The sequence below is a fragment of the Herpailurus yagouaroundi genome, unplaced genomic scaffold (genome assembly GCF_014898765.1).
Source record: "Herpailurus yagouaroundi ecotype Mexico unplaced genomic scaffold, PumYag 182, whole genome shotgun sequence".
Classification (NCBI taxonomy): Eukaryota; Metazoa; Chordata; class Mammalia; order Carnivora; family Felidae; genus Herpailurus; species Herpailurus yagouaroundi.
Genome location: NW_024412413.1, coordinates 835,839 through 861,729, shown reverse-complemented (window position 1 = coordinate 861,729; position 25,891 = coordinate 835,839). Strand labels below are relative to the sequence as shown.

Genomic DNA, 25,891 nt, shown 5'->3' with positions numbered 1-25,891 from the left:
ACCTGGCGAGACCTCCGCGTCTTGTGTCCACAGCAAGCCCTGTTACGCATTTGGCGCGCGGGAGAAGAACCTGGTGGGCGGCACACGGTCGCCTCCGCTGTGTAGCCTGAGCACACGTGCACGCCCGTCCCACGCGTCTCTGCCGTGTGGCGGTGCACACGTCTCCTGATGGCAGCTTCTGTGCCAGTGTCCAAGGAGCGCCAGCCAAGGACACAGCAGGGGATCGCGCTGCCATGGCTTCCGCAAGAACTCCCAGGGGTGGTGAGAGCGATGCCGTATGGAAGGCTTTCACCAGTCTTCCCCACCCGGGGTCTAACCAAGCTCCACCAAGTGAGTCCCGGAGGCTAGGACGGATGCTACCAAGTTCAGTTGGAGCCCCCGGCTCTCCCCGCAGGAGTTCTCGCGCCCCCCACTTGGGACACGGAGAGCAGCGCGTGGCTGCTAGTGAGTTCTGGGCGCGGGGGTGGGGGGTGGCCGGGGGGACTGGGTCGGGGCCAGGGCAGGCGCCGTGTGCTCATCTGCCTGCAGGCGGGCGTCTGGGACAGGTGTTGGCGCACTTTCCTCCTCCTCCTCTTCGCGCTTCCAGGATTGACTCCGGTCTCCACATGTGGGAGGGTCCGCCCAAGGACCATGGACCCCCGTCGTCCCCGGCCCCCGCTGGGACAGCCTCCCAGTTTGGTGAGCAGGGCTGCACCCCGGAGGCGCTTGGAGCCCAGCCGTCCTGGCTGCGGGGCTGCCCGAGGGCAGGAGGGGGCGACCCGCTGACCTGCTTTTCTTAAGGTTCTGTCCTGAGAGGGAACATCGTGAGAATCGGGGGACACTGAGCATCGTGGATTGTGCCCCCAAATCAAGGGAGCACAGCATACCTACAGGATGTAACCGGTCCGCTCCGGGACCGAGGGGCCCAGGCCAGCTGCTGGCACGGGGCGGTGCTTAAAGGGGTCGTGGTCCCTGCTCCTCAGAGCCCGCCGGCGGTCTGTGCTGTTTCTCAGGGAGGTTTTCTTGGAGCGCAGCCCGCCGTCCACCCCGCCCCTGAGCTGCGATGGCAGAGCCGCTGGCCCATAGAGCGCGGCGTCCACAGGACAGACTTGTTCTCCTGCTTCTCAGCGGGTCTGCCTTTCTGTCCAGCCCTTAACTCACGTGGGCCGGGCGGCTGTTGTCCGGTGAGGCCGAGTGACCGTGTGCACGGGGGGCGTTCAGAGGGGCTGCGGACAGCGCAGGCTCATCCCGGGGGACGGAGCTCGGCCCCCCGGGTGCCGGCCGCACGGAGGTTCACCACCTCGTGAGCACGTGTGCTCGTCCTGCGCCAGGGCCGGCAGGTGTTTATGGAACTGGGTGCCGCGGGCACTGTGGGAACAGCAGACCGTGTGTGTTCCTGAGCTGCTGACGGTCCTGCAGGAAGGAACGGCCCACGTTGACAGCAGTGAGCGAGGGGGACGTGGCGAGACTTTTCAGGAAAGTGGGTCTGTCCTCCCGTGTTCCCGCCTTTGCTCTCCACGCAAACCCAGATCGTGAGCTGCGTATTTCAGATGCTGCTCGATTTCTCCAGTCACTCGTAAGAGAAAGCCCTTATGAAATGAGCTCGGGATCTCATTTCAGTGAATAAATGTATGTTAAACAAACACTGGGCCTTCTTTAAAGTTAAAATTCCCTTCTCCTCCACTTCTGGCTTTGAGGCAGCAGCTGGTGGCAGACCAGGGCTCCCTGAGACCCAGCCAGGCCGGAGGAAGCAGGGCTTTCAAAAGGGCTTTATGAGAACTGCAGAGGGCAGGCACCCAGGATCTGCGGGAAGAGTCCAGCTCAAATGTGGGTCCTGCAGCCACAGCGTCCCCACGGGAGCTGGGGGGCCAGCGGGAGGCCAGCCTGCACGTAGCGGGCTCGACTGCACCAAGGTAACCTTTCCGCCCAGAGGAACGTTTCTGTTTCTTTCAGTGAAAAGATCCAGAGCTTCTGTGACTTTACGTAATTCATTCGGACTCTTGCTGAGAAAATGTAAGAGTCCCGGGTGATCCAATCCAGTTTTCAGACTCGGACTTTGTGATTAATCCACTTGGGAAAGTTGACGGAAGGGTAGGGATTGTCACCAGCGAGTGACAATCCGTCAACACAGGGACATCTTAAACTGAAATGGGACAGGTCAGGGACCCAGTGGGTGCCGGAGGAAGCGCAGCAGAGGCCGTCGAGGGTGGGGACGCCCGGGGCTGTGCCCGGCTGACCCAGACCTCAGCCGTCCGCGTCAGGTGCCTTGAGCCCCAAGCAGGATAAACTAAAACTAAACATCACAGCTGAGTGCGGGAACCAAAGACAAAGAGGAAATCTGAAAAGCAGAGAAAAAAGACACCTTCACGTTCAGAGAGACTTCTAACAGAAGCCGCGGGGGCTGTCGCTGTGGAGCGCGTCTGCCAAGGGTCCTCAGGAGTAACGGCCAGCCCAGTTCATGCTCCTGGAAAGGGGCCTCAAGATGAGACAGGATTCGGGCGTTGAGACAAAACAAGCCTGAGAGAATCTGTCACCACCAGCCCTTCCCTGAGATGCCCCAAAGGGAGCCCTCCAGACAGAGGGCAGAAGGGAGAACGTTTCTGGGTAAAAAGTGGGGAGATCGAAATGACTCCGAAACAGGAACATCTTTCCAGGGTTGAAATACAGCCAGACTTAAAAGCTTGTCACACAGGCAGCGGCAGAGAAGGGACCGTGTGGGGCCCTTGCGGCCCCCGAGGCGGTAAAAGTAGGAACCCGAATTCTAAAGACTCAGATGCACGTACTCTCAAAGACAGACACTAAAGGCAATAAAAATGTTTAAGAAACTGACCAGGAGAAAAATGGATTAACAAATACTTCAGGGGCACCTGGGAGGCTCGGTCCATTGAGTGTCCAACTCTTGGTTTTGGCTCAGGTCATGATCCCAGGGTCGTGGGATCGAGCCCCATGTTGGGCTCAGTGCAGAGCCTGCTTGGGATTCTCTTTCTCTCTCAAATAAATAAAGTTAAAAAAAAAAAAAAAGATTTAGCAATCACTTTAATCCAAAAGAAGGAAAGGAAGGAACAGATGAGATAGCAAGAAGCAAACAGTAAACGGGGGCGGGTTCGGCCCAGAACGGGGGGAGTTTGGCCGCTAGGGAAGAGCCCGTCAGGTCGTGCTGGGTTGTGCACAGCAGTCAGCGGGCTCCAGGCAGGAAGCGCTTCCAGAGAGCTGCACGTTCGGTGGACGACACCGTCCTCGGACCCCCAAACCCCAGAACACGGCCGGCATGAGCCGTGGGCTTCAGTGTGGAAACGGGTCCCGCCCCCTCCCCCCCTACCTGTGCTGCCTCAGTTTCCACCCCTCACCCGGGCCGGGCACTCGCAGTGCTGCGTGGCCCCCAGGGGACGAGGACGGTGCAGAGGAGGAGCGAGGGGTCGGCCTCCACCCTGCACAGAGGCACTGCTGGGCCCGGCTGGTCAAGGAGAAGCGGAGGTGGGAGAGGTGGAGGGAGAGGTGGGGTGAAGGCCGAGGGCGTCGAGGAGGGAGGCCAGCGTCCACACGCACGAGTGTCGCGGCCCCGTCTTCCTGTCGCTGTCAAAGATCCGGCTCCTCCCGTGGGCCCGTCTCTGGGCCGTCGCGCCCAGGCTCCGATGGTGCGGCCTCCCGGCAGCACGGCCGTCCCCCCTCCGTGCTTCGGGGCTGACACATCGTGCTGTCGTGGCGCCTCATCCTCGCTTGCATGCTTTGTGACGTAGGTTGGGCTTGTACCCGGGAATTTTTCCCGTGACGTTTTCAGTTGGCGCTGGGGTTTTACAGTTCAGTAAGCACTCTGTCACGGTCACCAATTCAGAACCGTTAAAGGAGTTTCTTGTATTTATAAACCTACTGAATTTTAACCTCGGGAAGTGAGTCGCTGAGCGACAGCTGGGTGGGGGCCGGGGCGAGGTGGGTGCGGGGACACAGCCCCCTGCCGTGGGCACTGCCGGGGCCCCACTGCTGGCAGGCTGGCCCCGGTGCCCGTGCCGGCCCCTCCAGGAACACGCCTGTCCCGCACAGGCCACCCCACCACTGTTGGCGGGCCCGGGTCTCGAGCACAGGCTTCTGGGGCCACAGGGCCCCGGGCCTGGACCTCCAGTTGTCCTCCTCCATTTCCGAACGGCTGCCACAGACCCAGGCATCGTGCCTTCGTGCTCGCGTCCCGAGCGGGGACACCTAGGCTGCCGCTCCCCTCGAGACTCAGACGTGGTCTCCGGGGTTGAAAGCTTCTCCAGAGACCGACTGTCCTGCGCGCCCCGGTCGGCTTCTGTCCACTCTGCCGGTCTCTTCCCATTTGTCCCCCTGCCCCCGGCACCGTGGCCTGATCTCCAGAGTGCCACGCCTCCCCCTCAGCTTTTCAATTTTCCGTGGTACTTTATGCTCTCAAAGTTCTAAATTGATTGCCAAGTTCCACGAAAGATCCCAACAGTATTTTGATTGTTTAATTGAATTTACAGATCAGTTTGGGGCACATAATTGTGTCATAGGTATACTTCAGACGACGTCTTTTTTGTACTGTTTACTTCTGATCTCTTTAGAAACGGAGTGGGGCCCTTTAGGAAACAAAACAGAGGAACAGAGGGAAGGCAAGCAAAAGTAATATAAAAACAGGGAGGGGGGCAAAACATAAGAGACTCTTAAATACAGAGAAGAAACTTAGGGTTGCTGGAGAGGTTGGGAGTGGAGGGATGGGCCAGACGGGCAAGGGACATTAAGGAGGACATGGGCTGGGATGAGCACTGGGTGTTATGTGTAGGGGATGAATCCCTGGATTCTACTCCTGAAGTCATTTTTACATAAACTACCTTGGATGTAAATGGAAAATAAACAAGTTAATTCATTAATTTTTTTAAAAAAGAAATGGCTTGGGGCCTCTCCCAGCATTGCCAGACGGCTCGCGAGGACCGACCCCGTCGTGGGGGCGGCGCGGGCCTTGGCGGCTCCCTCACCCCTCTGTGGCAGGCGGTCTTGCTGGGCCATCCCTAACGGCTTCTGGAGTTTTCAGGAAGGGAAGTGGAAGAGCTGCAGGTTCTGTCCCCACGGCAGCATTTGCCAATAACCATCGTAACCGTGGGGTCAAACGCCCCGCCACTGGGCACCAGGGCTTGGCGTCCTCACGCGTGCCTGATGCAGCAGCAACTAAAGTCCACGTGGGAGGTCCTCGCGCCAAAACGATTTAGCCCGAATTTATTCAAACCCTTAGACCTCATCTCCAGCCCACGAGGAGCACAGGGAGTCCAACGCCGGGAGGACGCCGTCGACAGGACGTCTGGACACCCGTTTCTGAAGCTGGCGTCGGAGCGAGAGGGGCCCGCGGGGACAGCGGCGTGGGCGCCAGGATGGCAGCGGCAGAAGCTGTGTGCGGTGGCTCTTCTGGAGCTGAGGAGAGCATCGAAGGTTTGCGCTTCCCAGCGAAGACGTGCACAGTTGTGTTCGTTCTGCTCAGCGTCTGCTCTGAGCACAGGAGCAGCCCCCCACCCACACCCGGCCCCCGACAGGCAGCTGCACGCCGGTTCCCGGAGCGGCTCGCACATGGCTTGTGGGAGCCGGGCTGGGAAACGGGCCCCGGCCTCCAGGTACCAGAGGCCCGCGCTCTGAAGGCTGGTTACTCCTGATGAGGGAGGTGCAGACAGAGACACAGAGGCAGGTGGCCATGCGGCGGGCCCCTTCTCCTGAAGCGACCTGCAGGGCAGTTAGAGGAGGCAGACACGAAAGACGTGCAGTTAAAGGCAACCACACGTGTGGGAGAGTTAGAATGTGACCCTGCTGTTCCAGGTAAAGGCTCTGAAAGGACATGAGAAGGCACTAAGTTTACCCCTCGGGCTGCTCCTTGGCCCCTAGACAGCCTACAACCATCAAAACATTTAAAAATAACCAAAAACAGCAAACCCTGGGTAAGGGGAACTCTGAGTTCAGAGTTACGGCACCAGTGGGTTAAAATGTCCCTGCACGAGGCACAGAGACAGAAGATCACTGCCCGAAGGGGAAATAAGTCCACAGCAGCTGTTTGTGAAGACCTGATGGCGGACCTACTGGACAAAGACTTAATGGCCGAAGATCCTCACAGAGCTACATGTGGATGTGGAGAAAGCCAGAAAGGTGACACGGGAACAAGATGGAATAAACAATACCAGACCTAAAAAGAAAGCAAAAGGAGATTAGGGGCTGGCAAGTGCCATGACTGCAGTGCCCTGTCACCGGGACAGACTCAGGCAGAAGAAAGAATGTGTGAACTTGAAGACAGGGCAGTGGGGTTTAGCGAGTGTGAGAAACAGAAGGAAATGAGACCGGGGCAGCGAACAAAGCCTGGTGACCCATGGGACACAGTCAAGACAGCCACCGTGCGCATCGTGGGGGTCCTGGAAAGAGAGAGACATTGGAAAACAGAATGGCGGAAAACTTCCCAAATGTGATGGAAAACACGAATATGAACATCCAAGAAGCATGGTGAACTCCCCATGCAGTGAACTGAAGGAGATGCACGTGGAGACACATTATATGACCAAACTGTCAAAGACACGAGTCCTGGAGCAGCGAGCATCCTCACACATGAGATCCTCCACAGGCTCACCAGCAGACCTCCCCCAGAATCTTGGTGGGACAGAAGGCACCGGGCCGCTGCCATCAAAGTGCTACAAGAAACCACTGCCCATCGAGAATCCCGCATCCGGCAAAACTGCCCTTCCAGACCGAGGGAGAAATGAAGACGTTCTCGGCACCCAGACGCCGAGGCAGCACGTGAACAGCACACCTCCTCTGGGGGTCACGCCGGCGAAGAGAAGGACACGAGCTGGAGCTGGAAGCTGCACGAAGAAGCACAGTCACAAAAGGTAAGCACACGGGCACCTGTTGTAACGGTGCTTTGTAACTCCTCTGTTTTCTTTTTTCTGTTTTATGTCCAAAGTAAGCAGAAGAAATAAGAATCAGAGAAGAAACTCATGAAATTGAAAATAGGAAATCGATAGAGAAAAGCAATGAAACCAAAAGCTGGTTCTTTAAAAAGATTAATGAAATTGATAAGCCTGTAGCCAGGCTAACTAAGAAAAGAGAGAGAAAGGACACTAATTACTAATAATATAAATGGAAGAGGAGACATCATTACAGATCCATGGACTTAAAAGGATAATAAAGGAATAGTATGAACAACTATGCACACAAATTTGATAACCTAGATGAAATTAACCAATTTCTTGAAAGACACAGTCTGCCAAAAGTCACACAAGAAATAGACAATCTGAATAGGCCTATATCTATTAAATAAATCTAATCAACAATTAATAACCTGAAACAGAAAGCACCAAGCCCAGATTAGTTTACTGTTGAATTCGACCAAACATTTAAGGAGAAATGATACCAATTCTCTACAATCTCTTCCAGGAGATAGAAACAGAGAGAAGTCCTCCTACTTCATTTATGAAGCCAGAATTTCCCTAAAACCAAAACCAGGGAAAGACACTGTAAGAAAACTACAGACCAAAATCACTCATGAGCATAGATGCAGGAATCTTAAAAAAAATATTAAATCCAACAATGTATTAACAGAATTATATACACCATGACCAAATGGGATTTACCCCGGGTATGCAAGGTTTGTTGAAAATTTGAAAATCAAGAATGTATTCCATCAGATCAACAGGCAAAATGAGAAAAATTACATGATCATAATAGATGCAGGAAAAGCATTTGACAAATCCTACAGCCATTCATGACCAAAGCTCTCAGTAACCTAGGGATAAAGGGGAACTTCCTCAACTTGATAAAGAACATCTACAAAAAGCCTATACAGCTATCATTACACGTAATGGTGAAAAACTCAAAAGTTTCCCTTACACTCCAAGGATGTCCTCTCTCACCAACCCTTTTCAACACTGAACTGGAAGTGCTAGCTATTGCAACAAGACAAGAAAATGAAATAAAAGGTATACAGATTGGTACAGAAGAAATAAAATGGTCTTTGTTCACAGGTGACATGATCATCGAAGTAGAAAGTCTAAAAGAATTGACGAGAAGACTTCTGGAATAAAGCAATTATAGTAAGGTTGCAGGTTGCATGGTTAATATACAAAAGTTAATAGCTTTCCTATATACTGCCAATGAACGAGTGGAATTTGAAATTAAAAACATAATACCATTTACGTTAATTAGCGCTCAAAAAAGTGAAATATTTGGGCATAAATCTAACAAAATATATACAACATTTATATGAAGAAAAGAACAAAATTCTGATGAGCAAAATCAAGTAAACAATTGGGGAGGCATTCTATGTTCATAGATAAGACTTAATATTGTCAAGATGTCAGTCTTTCCAACTTGATCTATAGATTCAATGCAATTTCGATCAAATCTCAGCAAGTTATTTTGTGGATATTGATAAAAATTCTGAAGTTTACACGGAGAAGCAAAAGACCCAGAATGGCCAACAGAATATTGAAGGAGAACAAAGTTGGAAGAGTGACACTACCTCACTTCAAGCCTTATATAAAGCTACAGTTAATCAGAACAATGTGGTATTGACAAAATAACATACAAATTGATGAGTGGAACAAAATCGCCTAGAAACAGATCTCCATAAATCCAGTCAACTGATCTTTGATGAAGAAGCAAAGGCAATACAATGGAGTAGAGATGGGCTCTTCAACTAATAGTACTGGAACCACTGGACATCCACTCACACACTGATACACACTCACACACACTCATACACACACACACACACACACACACACACACACACAAGGATATAGACACAGACCTACACCCTTCATAAACACAACACAAAATTTATCACATACCTAAATGTAAATGCAAAACTATAAAACTCCTAGAAGGTAACGTAGGAGAAAGCCTGGACGACCTTGAGTGTGGAGAGGAGTCTTCAGATACAACCCCAAAGGCATGATCTGTGAAAGAGAGAATCGATAGCTAGACTTCGTTAAAATTAAAATTCTCTGTTCCGTGATGGACAATGTCAAGAGGACGAGAAGACACGCACACTGGGAGAACCCCTGTGCAAAAGACACATCTGATAAAGGGCTGTTATTCAAAATGTACAAAGAACCCTTAAAACTCAACAATAAGGAAAGAGTTCCGTTGGAAAATAGGCTTAAAGACATTAACAGACACCAGAGATGTACAGATGGCACGTAAGCATCACATCATGTGCATCCGGCAAATGCACATTAAAACGAGGGACACCACACATGTCAGAATGGCCCAAATCCGGAGCACACACAACACCAGTGCTGGGAGGATGTGAAGCACTCCTTGCTGGCGGGATGCAAAATGGTGCGGCCACTGTGGAAGGCAGTTTGGCAGCTTCTTGCAAAACCAAACATTCTCTTACTTTATAGTACTCCTGCTTCCTGGTACTTCCACGAAGGAGTTGGGATCATGGGTCCTCAAAGCAGCTGCACCCAGATGTTTATAGCAGCTTTATTCATAGTTGCCCAAACTTGAAATGTGCATGTTCGGTGTGTGACTTCAAATCTCTGAGGCAATGATGGGCCTTCAGTAAGTGGACAGCCGCTTGGAGAAAGATAAAATGAGGCCTACCTTCACACAAACAAAAGTGAGCTCCAAACGGACCCGAAGTCTACATGCAGAAGAGACACTAAGCAAACGTGGACAGAAAACACGGCGGAACTGACTGTGGGAAAAGCTTCCCAACCAGGACTCGGCACAAAACGAGCAATAAACCTGCAAACAGGAAACCGGAAACTTCCACACGGGAAGGTACTTCCCACTCAGAGTGGAAAGAAAAGTGACAGATGGAAAGAAAAGTGACAGATGGAGGCTGTGCAGCATATACTGGAGATAAAGGGCAATCACCCAAGCGTGTGCACATAATGTGAGAGGAATATGCCCCGAGTCCAATGGGAAATGGACAAGATATATGAACAGACAACTTATAAAAACAGATGGTTCTCAAACCTACGAAGACATTCGCCTTCACGTGTGAAGAAATGAAGCAAAGGGGGGTCTGGGGGGGCTCAGTCAGCTAAGCGTCCGACTCTTGATTTCGGCTCAGGTCATGATCTCACGGTTCATAGGTTCAAGCCCCGCATCAGGCTCTGTCTGCGCTAACAGCGCGGAGCCTGCTTGGGAATCTCTCTCTCCCCCTCTGCCTGCCCCTCCCCCCCTTGCTCTCTCTCTGCCTCAAATAAACATTAAAAAGGAAAAAAAAAGGACGAAGCAAAGTCCAGAGGCACCATTGCCCCACCACCAGACCAGCGAGGGGAGAAGGGCAGGGCAATGTGGCAATACCCAGCCAAATGGATCCACGCTTCCCCGTGACCTCGCATTCCCACTTGTAGGAATTCGCCATAAAGACGCACCCCGAACAGCATGAAAATACACGTGCATGAGGTTATTCAAACAGCTCTGTTGGGAGTCATGAAGTCCTGGCAACCACGAAAACGCCAGCATGCGGGAGGCTGGCTGAGTCGGCCACGGTTCATCCACACGATGAGGCACTACGTGGCTCCAAGAGGGAGTCGTCCCCAAGTAGAAGAGTGCTTTCCAGGAGAAGAAACAACGTGCAGTCAGCACACAGGCATCTTCACAAAAAGGACAAACCAGAAAACTGACGCTAGTTGCAAAAACGTGGAGGCGGGACAGGAGGGAGCCATGTCCCTGAGCGTGCCTTTGTGAAGAGTCCAGACTTCTGGAAGCGCGATCACGTTCTACCAATAAGGAGGGTGGGAAGTCAGATCCCGAGACTGAAAGCAAAGGGAAAGATGACAGCCCAATCATATTTTAAATGAAAACCACCACAGTGAAGCAGGAGGGTTCGTCCGAGGACCGTGCACACACAGTATTTGACCACGAACCTGAAGCCACTGGGGACAGAATTCTCACCGTGGAGGGCAGATGTAGATACAGACAAGGCAGGCAAACGAGCCCACGGAGGTGGAACTGGAGGTGTCGGCATGGCGCCGCGGTCTCTCAAAAGCGCACATAGGTGTGTGCGTGTGGGTGTGCCCGTCCTCCCTCGCTGTCCACAGACACGGCCTAAAAACAGACATCTTGAAAGCAACACGCAGGTTTTGCACCCAGGCCTGTCTCCACGACCATTCCCCAAGAGGAGGCAGGGCCCCTCGGACAAATGGCTGACTTCTGGGCTGGGACAGAGGGACCCGAGAGCCTTGTGCCGGAAAGTAGGGAGGCAATGACACGTCACATGACAGCTCCCCGTGCGACCCCGGCACAGCGTGAGGCCCGGCAGCGATCCGCGGATGCATGCTGATAACCGATGACAAATATCTGAGCCCTGACCAATTATAAATGAGTGATAAATGCCGGTAATACGTACATGATAAACGCTGGGACAATTAGACCAAAGGGGAAAGGCGGGAGCTGGCTCGCATAGAGTGTTGGGCACCAGCCGGAGGCAGGAGGTGCTGCAAAGGCCAGCCTCCTCAGGGATCATCGGACGACATCGAGTCGGGGAGAGGCTGGAGCAGGTGCGCCCAGCGGACATGTCTGTGCCCACACTGCCTGTCGGCTGCGGTGGAGACCCAGCGGCTACAGGGGGGAGAGGCCGTCGCCTCCCTCCTAGGACGCGCGGAGGTGCTCCATGCCGAGAGCTACTCTCTCGAGTGGCTCGGAAAAGGTAGCCTTTCTTTATGCACGTGAGCACGTGTGTGTGTGTGGCACGAGTGCATGTGGTAGGGTGCACGTGACGTGTGCGCGTGTGTGGCAGGAGCACACGGTGTGCGCGTGCGTGCAGTATGAGTACATGTGGTGTGTGTGTGCATGGTGTGTGTACACACGTGGTACGTGTGTGGTATGAGTGACGCGGATGAAGTGTGAGCACGCGTGGTGTGATGTGTGCCTGTGCGTGGTAGGAGTGCACGTGGTGAGTGTGCACGGTACGTGTGTGCACTTGGCGTGAGCACACGCGGTGTGTGCATTTGTGTGCAGCGCACCCGTTTCCCTGCATCGTCTTCGGCGTCTGGTGGCGTCAGATGCATTTTGGGTCCTTAATAAATTCTCGGGCGATGAAGCGTAAAGATGCCGAAGTTACCACATAAAACGCAACCTACGCGGAGGCAGTCTCTAGAAATACCACGTATCGTTAAATCTCTAATAAGGAAACATTCAAATTTTTATTCTCCATTCTCTTTAAATTCCCACAATTTCACATGAGCTGCCATGCCACAGCGTGCCTGTGCCCACGAAGGAGTCTCCCTGTGGCTCGGGGCGTGGGCGGGGGACGCCGTCCAGCGGTGCTGCCTCGACACCAAGTCTCACACGAGCTCCCCCGAAGGGGCGCTTTTTCAGGTGCTCCGAGAGGCCCCCGGGTGAGGCCCGCAGTCCCCGCTGGCCGTGCTCGGTCTGGACTGGCCGTGGAGGACCCCGGCCTGTTCCCTGAGGCGTACGTCCGGGGCACGTCCCCGGTTCGGCTCTTCATATCGTCTCATTTGCCAGGATGCCGGCGGAGCCTCTCGAGGAGCACCAGCTTTGTTTGCAGGTTGACGTCAAATGGAGGCAGTCGGGTCAGGTTCAGACTCACCCCGGTGGTGCCCGCGATGCTGGCCAGGACCCGGTGCGTGTCCCTGTAGAGGGCCAGCTGCGCAGGGGCCGCCTCCATGAGGAGGTGCGTGTAGGCCAGCATACGCCCCGACCCAGGCTGCACATCTTCCTTTTTCTCGTACCTGCGAGAGAAGAGCGTGACCGTGCACCTGTGGCCCCACGCCAGTGCCCGGATGCCCCCAGGGAGCCCCCACGTGGCCTCTGCGAGGAGCGCCACTGCCCGCAGTCACAACTGGCGGGAACGTACCTCCAGGCGCTGTTGACTTCTAGAAACCGAGACACACCGGTCTGTGCGGCCGCCACGTCGACGTGCACGACGACGTCTGTGGACAACCACGCGCGTTCGGTCAGCATGGCGAGCTGGGGTCCCCTGCCCCCCGCCAGAGCCGCAGCTGGCCCAGCTCGGCCCCAAGCACCCACCTGTCCCGGGGGCCACCAGCTCGTGCAGCCGCTGCATCGCGACGCCGCCAGGATAGTTGAAGTGGGACACGTACAGGGCCGTGGCCGAGTACATGGCGTTCACCACCAGGTGTCCTACCACAAGGGCGGAACCCACTTTATACAGCCAAGACTTCCTGTAGTTGGTCAGCCTGGAAAGAGCACGTTTCACAGAAAGGCTTGCTCTCCCCCAGCAACACCAGCCGGCGGAGTCTGCGGCCTCATTTCAAGAACCGAACCCCCTTCCCGCACAGTCACGGACTCCTGAACGGTCTGTCCATGGTTCGCCCCGGCTTCGCTAACCTGAGACGCCCAGATTTTCCACGAACGGAGTCCTCCTCCCTCCCGTCCCAGCCCTCGAGGTGGAATCCGCCCGCTGCTCTGAGCAGCTCCCCCTGTGGCCTCGGGCCGGGTGCACGTCCCTCCAGCACCACGCCCGCCACCGAACCCAGATGGAGCCCGAGGCTGAGGCTCACGGCGCTTCCTGCCCTTCACGGGCGTTGGTTCTTTGGGAGCACGGCCTACTCCTGGCTCCCGGCTCCTGCAGGGGCCGTGCGGCGGGGCCTCCTCTCCCGGCCACACCCTCTGCGCCCTCAGCCCGGCCGCGTCACTCCTGTTCCTACCGTGGCAGTGACCGCCTTGCTCCAGGGAAGGGCAGCCCCGCTCGACCAACCTGCCTCATCCCGGACGCCCTCCTCGGGGCACCTTCGTTCCGTCGCCGGGCCATCCCCCTCCCTCGGAAACCCCCACACCACCTTGTGCCCCACGCCCCTGGGTCGAGCGCTTCCCTGACCCTTCCCCTGTCATCCGCTCTGCCGCTCTCTGCTCGGTGGGGCCTGGCCCTTCGGCGAAGTCAGCCCTGGAGACCATCTGCCCGGCCGAAGCCCGCTCGGCTGCCCCGTGCAGGGCCCGCTCCGGGCACGTCCTCCCCCAAGTGACCGAGACCGAGCGCGGAGACCGGCCCGACTGACCACGGCCCCACCGACACGGTGGGTGGGAGGCCAGCCCGTCCCAACCCCGGGCCCTCCTCCTTCAACACCTCCCCACGTGACAGCGGGCGCGTGCAGCCCGGCTGTGGAAGCGGGGGCGGCGGGACGCTCACAGGCAGGCGCAGCCCCTGGCGGCCACGATGTTGAGCACAGGGAAGGAGTAGATGATGAACCGCAGCTCCTTGTGCGGCAGCAGCGAGTACAGGGCCACGAAGCCCAGCGAGGGCAGCAGCAGCGCCAGGGCCCGCCTGTCCGTGGCGCCCAGCGGCACGAACAGCAGGCTGCAGCCCAGGCCGCGGGGCAGGGCCGAGTAGAAATACCACAGCAGTGGTGAGGTCTGTGGGGGCAGGGTCAAGGAGCCCCACGCCAGCGAGCCACGGCCGACAGGCGCTCCTGCCCGCGGCACCCGGGACCCCCCCCCCCCCACCTGTCCCTCCCCCTGGCTGCAGAACAGCTCGTGCCGGTGGACTCGCGCGCTGTACTTCCCGCCCGTGTGTACGCTGTCCGTTTCCGCAGCAAAACGCTACGGGCTCCCGCTAAAGACCGTCCCGAAGGCTAAAGGGGAAATGGCGCCCAACAGCAGGGCGGTGTCTCGGCAGGTGTGGCTGCCTGGGTGAGGCCGGGGGAGGAGGAGGAGGGGGGAGGAGGAGGAGGGGGGAGGAGGGGGGGGGGGGAGGAGGGGGGAGGGGGGAGGGAGGGGGAGGAGGGGGGAGGGGGGACGACCGCCCCGCCCCACCCTGCAGGCTGCCCCGCAGACACACGGGAAGGATACTCCCCAGTTGGAACTTTTGTTCAGGATGGTGTTGTACCAAAGCACCTTTCCCTCCGGCCACACGAGACTTCGCCAAAAACAGGAGTCCACGGCGACGGTCAGTCCTGGTAAGATAAAGGAGTCCCTCAGGAAAGAAAACGGCCACCTGAGCCACTCGGACGTCGCCGCTGCGGCGTGAACAGCAGCCCCAGAGCCCCAGGTCGCAGGTCAACGTCCCATGAAGCAGCCGCGTCGGCCGCGAGCCCCCTGCTCCAGAGGGGGATGGCGCGTCGGGACCTCGGCTCCCCCCGACGGGGCCAGCCGCCCCTCCCGGCCAGGACGAGGGCGGCCCGCGGATGGAGGCGCTGAGACATTTTATCTCTGCTGGACATGAAGGCCAGCTCTCCCGAGAGCCCCGCTTTCAGTCACAGCAGCCCACGGCGGCTCCCACTCACCTAAGCAGAGAGCCCCGGCCGGCAGGGCGCAGCGCAAGGCCCGCGCCACCGTCACCCTCCGCGAGCGCAGCAGCAGCAGCAGCACGAGGCCCAGGAACAGGCTCAGCTCCGCCCGGAACACCAGGATGGCGAACGCCGAGAGCCGGATGAAGCGGGCCCACTTCAGCTGCAGCCAGGCCGTGAGGGCGGGCAGGACTGCAAGACACGGGGTGCCCGAAGCAGGCCGACTTGCTTCCTCCCGGCAAAAGCCACGCAGAACCCTCCAGAGGACGGCACACGCCGCTCAGACCCAGATCTGCTGACACGGGGCCGGCCACGGCTCCTGTGCCACGGCGCCACCACACAGCCTAGGGCCGCTTCTCAGGCCTGACGGCACCTGGCCCCCGCCTGCCCTGAAACCCCCCAGGCTCCACGCGCCCAGCGCCTCCCCTCCTCTCCTGCGCACCCGGGCCTGCGGCGTGTCCCGCTGGCCCCCCGCGGGGTTCATTCGGACGGGAACCCTGCCTGCCACCTTCCCCGGGCACGCGGACGTCCGGGCCACACCCGGCCCTGATCGGCACAGACCCCCCCCCCCAACCCACGCCATCCACGGCCCCCCCTCCTACCCACACTTGGCCTCCCCCCGTCCGCCTGGGTCACCCCCAGGACGCTCGGACAGAGCTATCCACAGACCAGGGAGACCCTCGCAGGCGGCCCCGGCCACGTGCGGGGAAGCGTGCCTCCATCCGGCACCAAGAAGAGGCCCCCCCTTCCCCTCGCCGGGCATTTCTGACCCTGACCCTCGCCGGGCCGGTACGCCCCGCCCCGTGGTGCCCAGCGAGAGTGCGGCTCGGCAAGCGCCTACCCACGGACAGGGCCAGCACGTTGGGGAGCGTCCGGGTGCAGTAGAACATCAGGTGGAACTGTGTGGCCGTCACCCAGCAGAACATGGTGGCCACCGTGGCCCCAAACTGCCGCCTCACTTCTTTTTGTAAAGTCCAGAGTCCCGAGATCACGCCGAGTCCCAGGACGGCTCTGACTAAACAAAGAGGGCACCGTGAGTGACCCACAGCGTGCAAGACGCCGGCAAAGCAGGTCTCCGCCAGTGTTGCTCGCGGTACAACTTGACAACCAAGTAGCAGTGAGACCACCTCAAAAGAGGGGACCCTGAAGCTTTGCCGGGACCATGCGGCCCGGGGAGGGGGCTCGGGGGGACATGGCCACCGGGCGTCTGCAGGACCGTGTGACAGGCATGGCATCATCAGCACAGCCCACGCCACAGGGACGTGTCCAGGGCCACCCTTCCCCAGGCGGGGAGACCGTCCGGGGCTCCCCGACACCCCTGAACCAGCACAGCCTGCGCAGCCGCCCCCCGTGGCGGCGGATTTCCATTTCCTAATCTGTTCTCTCAGGAAGCAGGCCTGCTTCTCCCCCGGGGATCTGTGTCTTTAACGTCCTGCCCGTGAGGCCAACAAACTAGCTGGAGAGCGTGTCTGACTTAGCGGGGGAGATCCAAATGTCATTTGGGTGCAGCCACAATAAAAATTCACCGAAATGGGGCGCCTGGGTGGCTCAGTCGGTGGAGCGTCCGACTTTAGCTCAGGTCATGATCTCACAGGTTGTGGGTTCGAGCCCCACGTCGGGCTGTGTGCTGACAGCTCAGACCCTGGAGCCTGCTTCTGATTCTGTGTCTCCCTCTCTCTCTGCCCCTCCCCAACTTGCGCTCTCTGTCTAAAAAATTTTTCTTAAAATAAATTAAAAATTCACCGAAATGGAAAACTGGTGACTATCGACCAAAAATGACATTTCAGAGAGAGATACACAGAATGTTCTGAATTTGGTTTTAAAAAATACATGGGCACACAGCCCCAGAACGCTCTGCACAAAGCCCTGTGGACGGTGGCCTCCAGGTGGGGGAAGTGAGGCCTCCAATGCAGGCGCCGTACCGCCTGGGTGGACGGCTCTCCAGGTGTGGCCGCCGGCCCCTCTGCGGCCACCTCCGGAGGTGCATCTCGTCTGCTTCCCCTCCCGCCACCGCGGCCGGGGCAGGGCCGGCTGGCACCCTCACCTCATGGTCTCAGGAACAGGTGGACAGGTGCCCAGTTACCTGTCCCGGGTCACGGCCCAGAAAGGGCTGACTCTGGGCCTCCACCCGAGCTCTGGACCGCCGCACGAAGCAGCCTGGGTTCTGACGGAAGGACGGCCCAGAAGGAGGGGGGCCTCAGCCCGGCCGACCGAAGCCCTGACTTCGCACGGCTCCTCACCTGTCCTCGTCCGGACTCCCCCTTACCTACTAGCTGAGAATAGAACTTGGGCGCTTGCAGCAGGGACAGCACGCAGACCGCAGGGCTGGACAGCACCGCCACAGCCAGCGGCCCGAGGAACGTCCTGGGGACCACTCCAGGGAACTCGAGGTGGTCATACTGCAGGGAGAAGGGGGGCGTCAGCGGACGTCTCGCAGGGGTGCCGCACAGCCCGGGACGCGGGCGCTCACCTTGTCCACGTCCAGCCGGTGGTAGAGCAGGTCGTGCACGGCCTGCAGACTAAAGCTCTCCTCCACTTTGGAGTAGGGGCAGGTGAAGAGGTGGATGGCACCCACGGCTGCCAGCAGCCCCAGCAGCCAGCGCTGCCGGCCTGGGCCCGACGGCCTCTTCCCCGCCATGGCGATGTCCCGCTTCACGTGCCTTCAGCGACCATCAACGCTGCTGCCCTGTGAGCACTGGGACAAAACGAAAATGCAGATCGCTGAGTTTCCACAGTCACACGTGAGTTAACACCCGGGGGATCCAGGTGAAGGGGGAGTGTGAACTCTTTGAACTACTGCTGTAACTTCTGTAGGTCAGAAGGCCTCCAACTAGAGAATTCAAGGAAAAATCACGCCTGAGCGCCTTTCACATTTTTTTTAAAGCAAGCTTCACACCGAGTGTGGAGCCCCACGTGGGGCGTGAACTCGTGACCCTGACTGAGATCAAGAGTCGGACACAGCCTGAGCCACCCAGGCACCCCTTCCACACTTTAACCGGCTGGCTCAGGCTTCAAGCTGTGTATTTTTCCAGGAAGACTTTATTTGCAGAACTGAGTCAGTCCTCCACGTGGCCGGGCCCCGGGCTGACCCAGCCTCTGGAGGGCAGCGGGACGGCCCCTGCAGTTGAGAGGCTCAACTCTGGCGGGACAGTAGGGCCCCACGGTACAGGGTGAGAGACCCCGGGACAGGCAGCTGTAGGGTGGGAGGGATGCGTCTGGGGGATGACAGAGGGGCAGCCACAGGAGGGCAGGAGGTGGCACACAGGGCCAGGACAGCCCACAAAGCCCCCGCAGTCCAGGTACAACCGGACAGGAGCTCTGGACGCCTGCCCGCCGGAAGCCGTGTGGAGCCCCTGAGAGGCACCACACCGGTCACGAACGTGAACGTGCAGATGACAAAGAGCATGAGCGTGTCCCTGAGGTGTTCAGACAGATGTGTCTGCAGTGGATCCCCGAATCACCCAAATACAGCAGGACGATTTTGGGAAGAGCCTACAGCACAAAGCTTCCCGGGAGACACCTAGACTGTCCCGCTTGTGCGGGGGGAAGATGGCAAATTCTTCTTCGTGTTTCTGGCTACTCTTAAAACAGGTTTGATTTTATTTGATCAGAACCAGAAAGGCCAGAAGAGAAAGGACAGAGTGCTTACTTTTTGCTAAAACTATTTTTCTCTTATTTATTTTTTCATTTGAGAGAGAGACAAAGAGGGAGAACACGTGTGCACACACGCATGCAGGGTAGGGGCAGAGGGAGGGGGAGGGAGAGAATCCCAAGCAGGCTCCACACCAAACGTGGAGCCCAACACGGGGCTCGATCTCAGGAACCGTGAGCAGAAACTGTCAACGCTTAACCGACTGAGCTGCCCAGGTCCCCCTGAAACTACCTTGTGATTAGAGAGAGATTTCAGAAGTCTGTAGTCTCCAGGAGCGCCTGGGTGGCTCGGTCGATTAAGGGTCTGACTTCAGCTCAGCTCATGATCTCACGATTCGTGGGTTTGAGCTCTGAGCTGTCAGCACAGAGCCCGGACCCTGCTTCGGATTCTATGTCTCCCTCTCTGCCCTTCCCCTGCTCACTCTCTGTCTCTGTCTCTCAAAATAAAGAAACAATTTTTAAAAATTAAAAAAAAAAAAAAAAAAGAAGTCTGTAGTCTCCAAAGATGGCAACTGGGGGGGAATCAACAAAGGAAGGACAATCCGTGGAATGGAAGGAGCAGGAATCCTGCCTGATGTGGCAATGCCGGTGGTGGTGAGGTGGGGCCAGGAAGGGGGGAAAGGGGCTTTAATAATTAAGAATGACCAAAGTAGCAGTTCCCTTAAAAGTAACCTAACTTTTTCTCTTCCCAGATATAAAAACCATGGATGAACAAGGGTGTTAAAATTTGTCTCCTTCTTTCTTTAAACTTTTTTTAAATGTTTATTTATTTTTAACAGAGAGAGACAGAGCATGAGCAGGGGAGGGGACAGAGAGAGAGAGAGAGGGAGACGCAGAATCCAGAGAAGACTCCAGGCTCTGAGCTGTCAGCACAGCGAGGCTCAAACCCACGAACCGAGAGATCATGACCTACGTTGAAGCCAGATGCTCAACCAACTGAGCCACCCAGGCGCCCCAATTGGTCTCCCTCTTTCTAAAGTGTAAGCTCCTTGATAGGATTTCTCTGGTCCACCCCCCCCCCCGCCCCCGCCCCCGCCCCCAGAACCCTCAGCAAGGATGGGCTCTGGTCATCACAGGAGCCCACATGTGAATGAAACATGTGGCTGACTGTCTCCCTGCTGGGCTCATGTCCTGGGGGCAGGGCCTGCGTGGCTGATTCACGGTTCTAGCAGCAGAGCCTGGCGCACAGTAGATGCTCAACAAACTACTTGGAGAAGAAATTCGGTAAAACTCTTCAACGTGGGTCTCATCACGCCAGCTTACGTTTTCATTAAAAGTACATTAGCGCTGGGGCACCTGGGTGGCTCAGCCGGTTAAGCATCTGACTCTTGATTTCGGCTCAGGTCATGATCTCACGGCTCCTGAGTTCGAGGCCCGAGCCGGGCTCTGTCTGTGCTCACCGTGTGAGCCCGCTTGGGATTCTCTCTCTCCCTCTCTGCCCCTCCCCTGCTCACGCGCGCTCTCTCTCCACATTTAAAAAAAAAAAAAAACAAACAAAAAACCAGCATTAACGTTTTAATTTCCAGTAAAGCCAAGGAGACCACAGAATATTCACACACTATTCTCTGTTCCTCTTACTGGCGTGGAAAAAAAAAAAAGGTTCAAGAAACAGAAAGCATTTACACACCAAGCTGTGCAAACGGCTGCAGGAGAAATGCTGCTTGGCGGGAACCTGACTCCGGCTCACAGCGGTCCCAGGTCAGCTAAGAACCCGCCTGCCCCACAGACCCCCTGTGTGTGGGGCCCAGAGCACGCTCCCCTGCAGGGAACCCCACACTGTCCTGTCACAAGCTGTGAGGGGCACACGAGTGTGCGGGACTCCGGGCTCCCTCGCCACAGGAGCCTCTCAGCCCCAGGACTGTGTGTGCTCTGCTGAGGACCGACCACGGGCAGAAGCAGCAGGTGCGCCCCTGATCCCGGAGGACGCCAGCACTGCCGAGGCAGGGCCGGGACGCTGGCCGGGCCAGGACGGGCGGTTGGGCAGCGGGCACAGAAGCCGGGCGGAGGGCGTGAGCGCATGTCCGGCCGCGCGGGTCAGCCCGGGCGCGCACAGGTGGACAGGCCCGGCTCGTCTCCGCTGAGGAGGCGACCCGTGAAGGCCGTCCGGCCCCTGCCACTGCGGGCGCTGAGGGCTCCGCTCACACTGGGCACACAAGCGGCCCGGTGCACCGCAGACCAGTAGCCACCCTGTGCGCGTCCTCCTTCGGCGCTTCGTCGCTGGCACCCAGATCGCGCTCGTCTCAGTTCTATTTCCACCTCGGTTCCCGAGCCAGAGGCCTCGGGCAGGCAGGGAAACGCGGGACCTGGGCCCCAGGACGCTGTCCTCAGGCTCCCGGCGAGGAGCACCGGCGCTGAGGACGGAGGAGCGCGACGCGAGCGCCGGTTCGGGGTCCCCGCCGCCCGCACCGAGAACCTGCCCTCGCCCGCCGCCCGTCCCGAGAGCCCCGGCCGCGGTACCGCGCGCTGACCTCGCCTGCCGTCGGCGGCGTCCCTCGATGCGCGGCGCCCTAGGCAGCCCGCGGCCGGAAGCGGGGTGGCGGAAGCGGAGGACGGACGCGAAGCCCTTGCCCAAACCTAACATGGCCACCAAAACCTCGCTACCACCGCAGCGGGACGCCCTCCCTGCCCGGAGTAAAGATGGCCGCCGCGGCCGGTGCGCGCGAGGGGCAGGCTCCGATTTCCACGCCCCCGTCCCCACCCCCTCCCCGCTGGACGCTGACCCGGGGTCTTCTTATTGGTCGCTTCTCGTGGCGAGCCCGGATTGGGCCACATGGGGACGGGGTGGGTCCCTCCGACCAATAGCGGCGCGAGGGCTGGCGCGGGGCGGGATCCCGCCCGGCACCGTCAAGTAGCCCCGGGAACTGCCGGCACCGCGGAGCGGTGGGCGGCCGCAGAGGCCGAGCGCTGCGCCGGTTCCCGCCGGACCTCGGCCAGTGCTCGCGCGGCCGCGTCCTGCGCAACGCTGCCCGCCTCGGCCCGCCATGCGCCCCCCTACCCCGGCCGCGCTGGGGCTGCTGCTGCCGCTGCTGCTGCTGCTGCCGCTGCTGCCGCCTGGTGAGACCGCCAAGAAGGCGACGCCCTGCAAGCGCTGCCGGGAGCTGGTGGACAAGTTCAACCAGGTGGGCCGGTCACCCCACGCAGACGCGGGGTCGGGGTCGGGACCGGCCTTAGGGGCGGCGGGGCCGGGGTCGTCCCGCGGTGGACCGGGGTCCTGGACCCAGGGTAAGCCTGCGGTGGATCGGGGTCGGCCCACAACGGTCGAGGGTCACCCCGAGATGCGCCGGAGTCACTCCACCATGGACCTGAGGTCAACCCACAACGGACGAGGATCAAGGATCCAGGGTAACCCCTCCGTGGGCCGGGGTCACCCTGAGTGGGCCGGAGTCACTCCACCATGGACCTGAGGTCAGCCCACAAGGGACCAGGGTCAGGGACCCAGGGTAGCCCAGAGATGGGCCAGAGTCAGTCCTGACACGGACATCACCCTCGTGATGGACCCAGGATCACCCACGCAATGAATGGCGGCGACCTGTCAGGGGGCTTGGGGAGTCACCATGATGGACTAGGGTTGCTCTCACATCGGAGGTGGGTGGGGGCAGCGGCACTGAGCCCCGTCTCCACCGTGTCCCCGCAGGGAATGGTGGACACCGCAAAGAAGAACTTTGGCGGCGGGAACACGGCTTGGGAGGAAAAGGCGCTATCCAAGTATGAATTCAGGTGGGTGCCATCACCCCTGCTCTGGGCAGCCCAGCTTCGGTACTTGACATGTTCCTGTGAACGTTGTCACCCGCGTTGATGACAAATACACGGAAGGGTCCCTCCCATAGCGTCACCTGTCTGTGGGCCCCTACGTGGCCTTTTGGCTTCCACACTTATCCCCGTATCCAGTCCGCACACAGTGGACTGGGTGGTCTCTTAATGATGCACCCTGGACGGTGAGTCCCCCCACGTGAAATGTCACTGGCTTCCCCTGCTGGTGGGGTTAGCCCTCTCTCCTCCACCCAGGACTCCAGCCCCTGCCCCCAACTTCAGGGGCTCCCCTGGTGGGCCCCACACCTGCCACACGACCACCCGTTCTCTGAGTTTCATTCATCACAGGGCACCCGGCCCACCTGATGTGTCTGCTGAGGGTCTTTTCCTACTGAAGTGCCACCGTCCTTCCCGCCTCGTGCCAAGTGGGGATGTCCTGTGGGATGGACACTGACACCTCGACTCGCCTTCTCACTCTGTGGTGCTGATGGGCTTGTGTTTCAGCGAGGTCCGGCTGCTGGAGATCATGGAGAGCCTGTGTGGCAGCAGTGACTTCGACTGTCACAGCATGCTGGAGGAGCATGAGGAACGCCTGGAGGCCTGGTGGCTGAGGCTGTGAGTGTCCCACACCCCCTGTGCCCCCCACACCCCTGCACCCCCCACCCTGTTCCCCAGCCCCAGGGCCCCCCCATTCCCCCAGCCCTGCACCCCTACACCCAGTGCATCTCCCGCACCCCCCGCCCCGTTACCGGGCCCACCTCGCGTGCCCCAGCCTGGCTCTCCAGCCCCCCCACCCCAACCCTGCTCTCCCTGGGTGTTCGTGGAAACACACAAGTGGCTTCTTACTTTTTAACTTATAATTTTGAAATAATTTCAGACCTCCAAGAGTTTCCACACACTCGTCTTCTCTCTTGTCCGCACGTTAGCATCTCTTATTACCTTAACACAATAATCCCGGTGAGGTCCGTAACTGGAGAAGTCCGTCCTGCCTGCACTGGTGTTTCCCTGACGTTACGATACCCTGGAGCACACGTCGTCATAAACTATGATTTTGTGTTGAAGAAATCTGTCACGTGAGCTTTAACGAACGCGTTTTCGATTCCTCAGGAAGAAGGAGTATCCTGACTTATTTGAATGGTTTTGTGTGAAAACCCTGGAAGTTTGCTGTTCGCCAGGAACGTACGGGCCAGACTGCCTTGGTACGTTTTTCTCGGGGACTCTCAAGTGCCCCAGGTCATTGCCGGTGCCCGTGTGGTGATTCCCGGGCGGGCGGGAGCAGGGTCGGCAAAGGGACGGTCCATGCCACCTCCACCTGGCCCTGGGGCTGCTGTGTCGCTGCTGCCCTCACCCCAGGGACCTTCTCCTTTGGGCCGCACCGCTCTGAGCACCTGATCCCAACTGGGCTTCTAATTCAGTCTCTACAGACCTCCCATAGTCCACCTGTGGGCCAGTTTTAACCTGCCCGCATGGGCGCTGCCCCCTGAGTGCAAGGAGGTGGCTCTGTGGCTTGCGTGGCCCCCGGCCCAGCTCTGCCCACAGAGGAGCAGAGACAAGTCTGGGGCGGGGGGGCGGGGAGAGACAGTCACATCTGTCGGGATGGATGCATCGTGCCAGCCTTAAGTAGGGAAGCCACACTCTTACGTCAAGACATGGACTTCGAAACCGAAGCCACCAAAGTCACTCACCTTGATCAGCTGGATCAAGTGGCACATTTTCCAAGTTCAGACTCTCTCCCTGGCCGCGGCCCCCTCCTGCCTACCTTTCCTCCCGTCCCGCTGCCACGGGGCTGCAGCGGGCCGATGTCACGGTCCCAAGCAGTCCTACTCGCTCCACGTGTGAGCATCCTTGTCCCCGGGTTTCAGGTGAGGCTGCCCAGAGCCCCCGGCTGGCTCCCGGGCAGTGACCCACATGCCCACAGGCCCCCCAGGTCACATGCAGGCTCCTGTAAATCCCAACCCCAGGCGCTTGTTCTGGGGGTGAAGCGTGGCTCGGATTTTAGCGGGACTTCCAGAAAGCTATTTTGTGAGCGGGGGTGGGGGGCGTCCTCTGGGTGTGAGCCCAGCCCCCGCCCCGGGGCTGAGCTCTGAGCCGTGGGTCTGTGTCGCCCCCAGCGTGCCAGGGCGGGTCCCAGAGGCCCTGCAGCGGGAACGGGCACTGCAGCGGGGACGGCAGCAGGCAGGGGGACGGGTCCTGCCAGTGCCACCCTGGGTACCAGGGGGCCACGTGCACCGACTGCGTGGACGGCTACTTCAGCTCGCTGAGGAATGAGACGCACAGCATCTGCACAGGTACCGCAGCAGCGCGGGCGGCCAGGGCTTCAGCCCACGGTCCTCGGCGCGACAGACGCATCCCTTGGCTCTTACCCGCGTCCCGGGAGCCCGGGGGCCACGCAGGAGCCACGGGAAGGGAAGCAGGAGGATGGGCCGCGGTGCTCCTGCCTCCCAGCCCTAAACAGCCCCCGGGAGGGAAGTGAGTCCCGTTCTCCCGACGTCCTCCGGAGAAGGAGGGGAGGGTGGACGGTGTGTCACAGCCATGCTCATCGGGCTCCTGGTGACCTGCCGCCTTTAGTGTCCCCTCGCGGGCTTGCCCTCCCTCTGTGGCTGTCGTCAGCGCGCGGTCACCGAGGCGGAGCGTCTGGAGTGAGCGAAGGCCACCCTGGGCCCCGGCCCGCGTCGCTGCAGGAGGTGGGGTAGAGGGGGGGGCGCGCACGGGAACTGGGACACCTGAGGTCACGTGGCGGGACCTCCCGGCCCCAGGTCCCCTTGAGAGGACACACCGTCTCGGCTACCCCGGCATCGAGTGCGGGGGGGCTTTCCTACCTGGGTCTTCAGAGGTGTCCTGGGCGCTCCGGGTGAGCGCTCAGGCCCCGAACTGTTTCCCTGGAGTCGAGGAGAGAGCCCCCCCGTTTGTTTTCTCCGGTCACGTCCGGATCACGAGTCGCAAGAGTGGTTTTTTCTGTCGTTGACTGAGCGCCGCTTTCGGGGGTTTCTTCCTTATTTGTTTCTGGGTTTTGTTTTCGTTCCACTGCAGGTAAATTTCTGAGATGATCTCTGTGTCGTGCTTGTTACTCAGAGCGGGATTTACGCTTACTGGCGGCCGTCCCGCCTCTGCTTTCCAGCCTGTGACGAGTCGTGTAAGATGTGCACGGGTCCCACCAACAGAGACTGCGGCCAGTGCCAAGCGGGCTGGGCGCGGGAGGACGGCGCCTGCGTGGGTGAGGCTGAGGCTGCTCGGGCTCCTGGGGCCTGGCCTTCCCTCCTCCCTCCCTCATCCCCCTCCTCCTTCCCTCCTCCCCCCTCCCTCCCCCCTCCCTCCCTCCCCCT

At 58.7% G+C, this 25,891-nt stretch overlaps 3 protein-coding genes and 1 long non-coding RNA gene across 6 annotated transcripts in view; 1 reads left to right on the top strand and 3 right to left on the bottom strand.

The window, feature by feature from the left end:
• Positions 1-10,093: 10,093 nt before the first annotated feature.
• On the bottom strand, positions 10,094-12,271 carry LOC121040136 (uncharacterized). The gene is made up of 2 exons (XM_040490508.1): positions 10,855-12,271; positions 10,094-10,715 (listed from the first exon to the last, which is right to left on the bottom strand). The coding sequence occupies exons 1-2, from the start codon at positions 11,936-11,938 to the stop codon at positions 10,153-10,155; spliced, it is 1,647 nt and encodes a 548-aa protein (XP_040346442.1). The 5' UTR covers positions 11,939-12,271; the 3' UTR covers positions 10,094-10,152.
• A 23-nt stretch (positions 12,272-12,294) lies between these two features.
• Positions 12,295-21,382, bottom strand: ALG12 (ALG12 alpha-1,6-mannosyltransferase). 2 transcript variants are annotated; one of them, XM_040490509.1, is made up of 10 exons: positions 21,287-21,382; positions 17,638-17,862; positions 17,434-17,566; positions 16,009-16,182; positions 15,165-15,359; positions 14,731-14,834; positions 14,072-14,295; positions 12,952-13,121; positions 12,779-12,854; positions 12,295-12,653 (listed from the first exon to the last, which is right to left on the bottom strand). In XM_040490509.1, the coding sequence occupies exons 2-10, from the start codon at positions 17,803-17,805 to the stop codon at positions 12,416-12,418; spliced, it is 1,482 nt and encodes a 493-aa protein (XP_040346443.1). In that variant the 5' UTR covers positions 17,806-17,862; positions 21,287-21,382; the 3' UTR covers positions 12,295-12,415. The 2 variants fall into 2 exon arrangements, with proteins under 2 accessions (XP_040346443.1, XP_040346444.1); XM_040490510.1 differs by lacking the exon at positions 15,165-15,359.
• Positions 21,383-21,667: 285 nt separating this feature from the next.
• The window catches only part of CRELD2 (CRELD disulfide isomerase 2), a 13,976-nt gene continuing 9,752 nt past the window's right edge, over positions 21,668-25,891 (top strand). Inside the window, exons 1-6 of one of the 2 annotated variants that reach the window (XM_040490511.1) lie at positions 21,669-21,937; positions 22,453-22,535; positions 23,073-23,183; positions 23,676-23,767; positions 24,680-24,856; positions 25,687-25,782. In XM_040490511.1, coding sequence (XP_040346445.1) covers positions 21,800-21,937; positions 22,453-22,535; positions 23,073-23,183; positions 23,676-23,767; positions 24,680-24,856; positions 25,687-25,782 — 697 coding nt within the window. In that variant the 5' untranslated portion in view covers positions 21,669-21,799. Of the gene's footprint in view, positions 21,938-22,452; positions 22,536-23,072; positions 23,184-23,675; positions 23,768-24,679; positions 24,857-25,686; positions 25,783-25,891 lie in introns of both variants that reach the window. The other variant, XM_040490512.1, reaches the window with a different exon arrangement.
• On the bottom strand, positions 23,404-25,687 carry LOC121040142 (uncharacterized). The gene is made up of 2 exons (XR_005795134.1): positions 25,388-25,687; positions 23,404-23,589 (listed from the first exon to the last, which is right to left on the bottom strand). It is a non-coding gene; the product is annotated as an uncharacterized LOC121040142 (long non-coding RNA).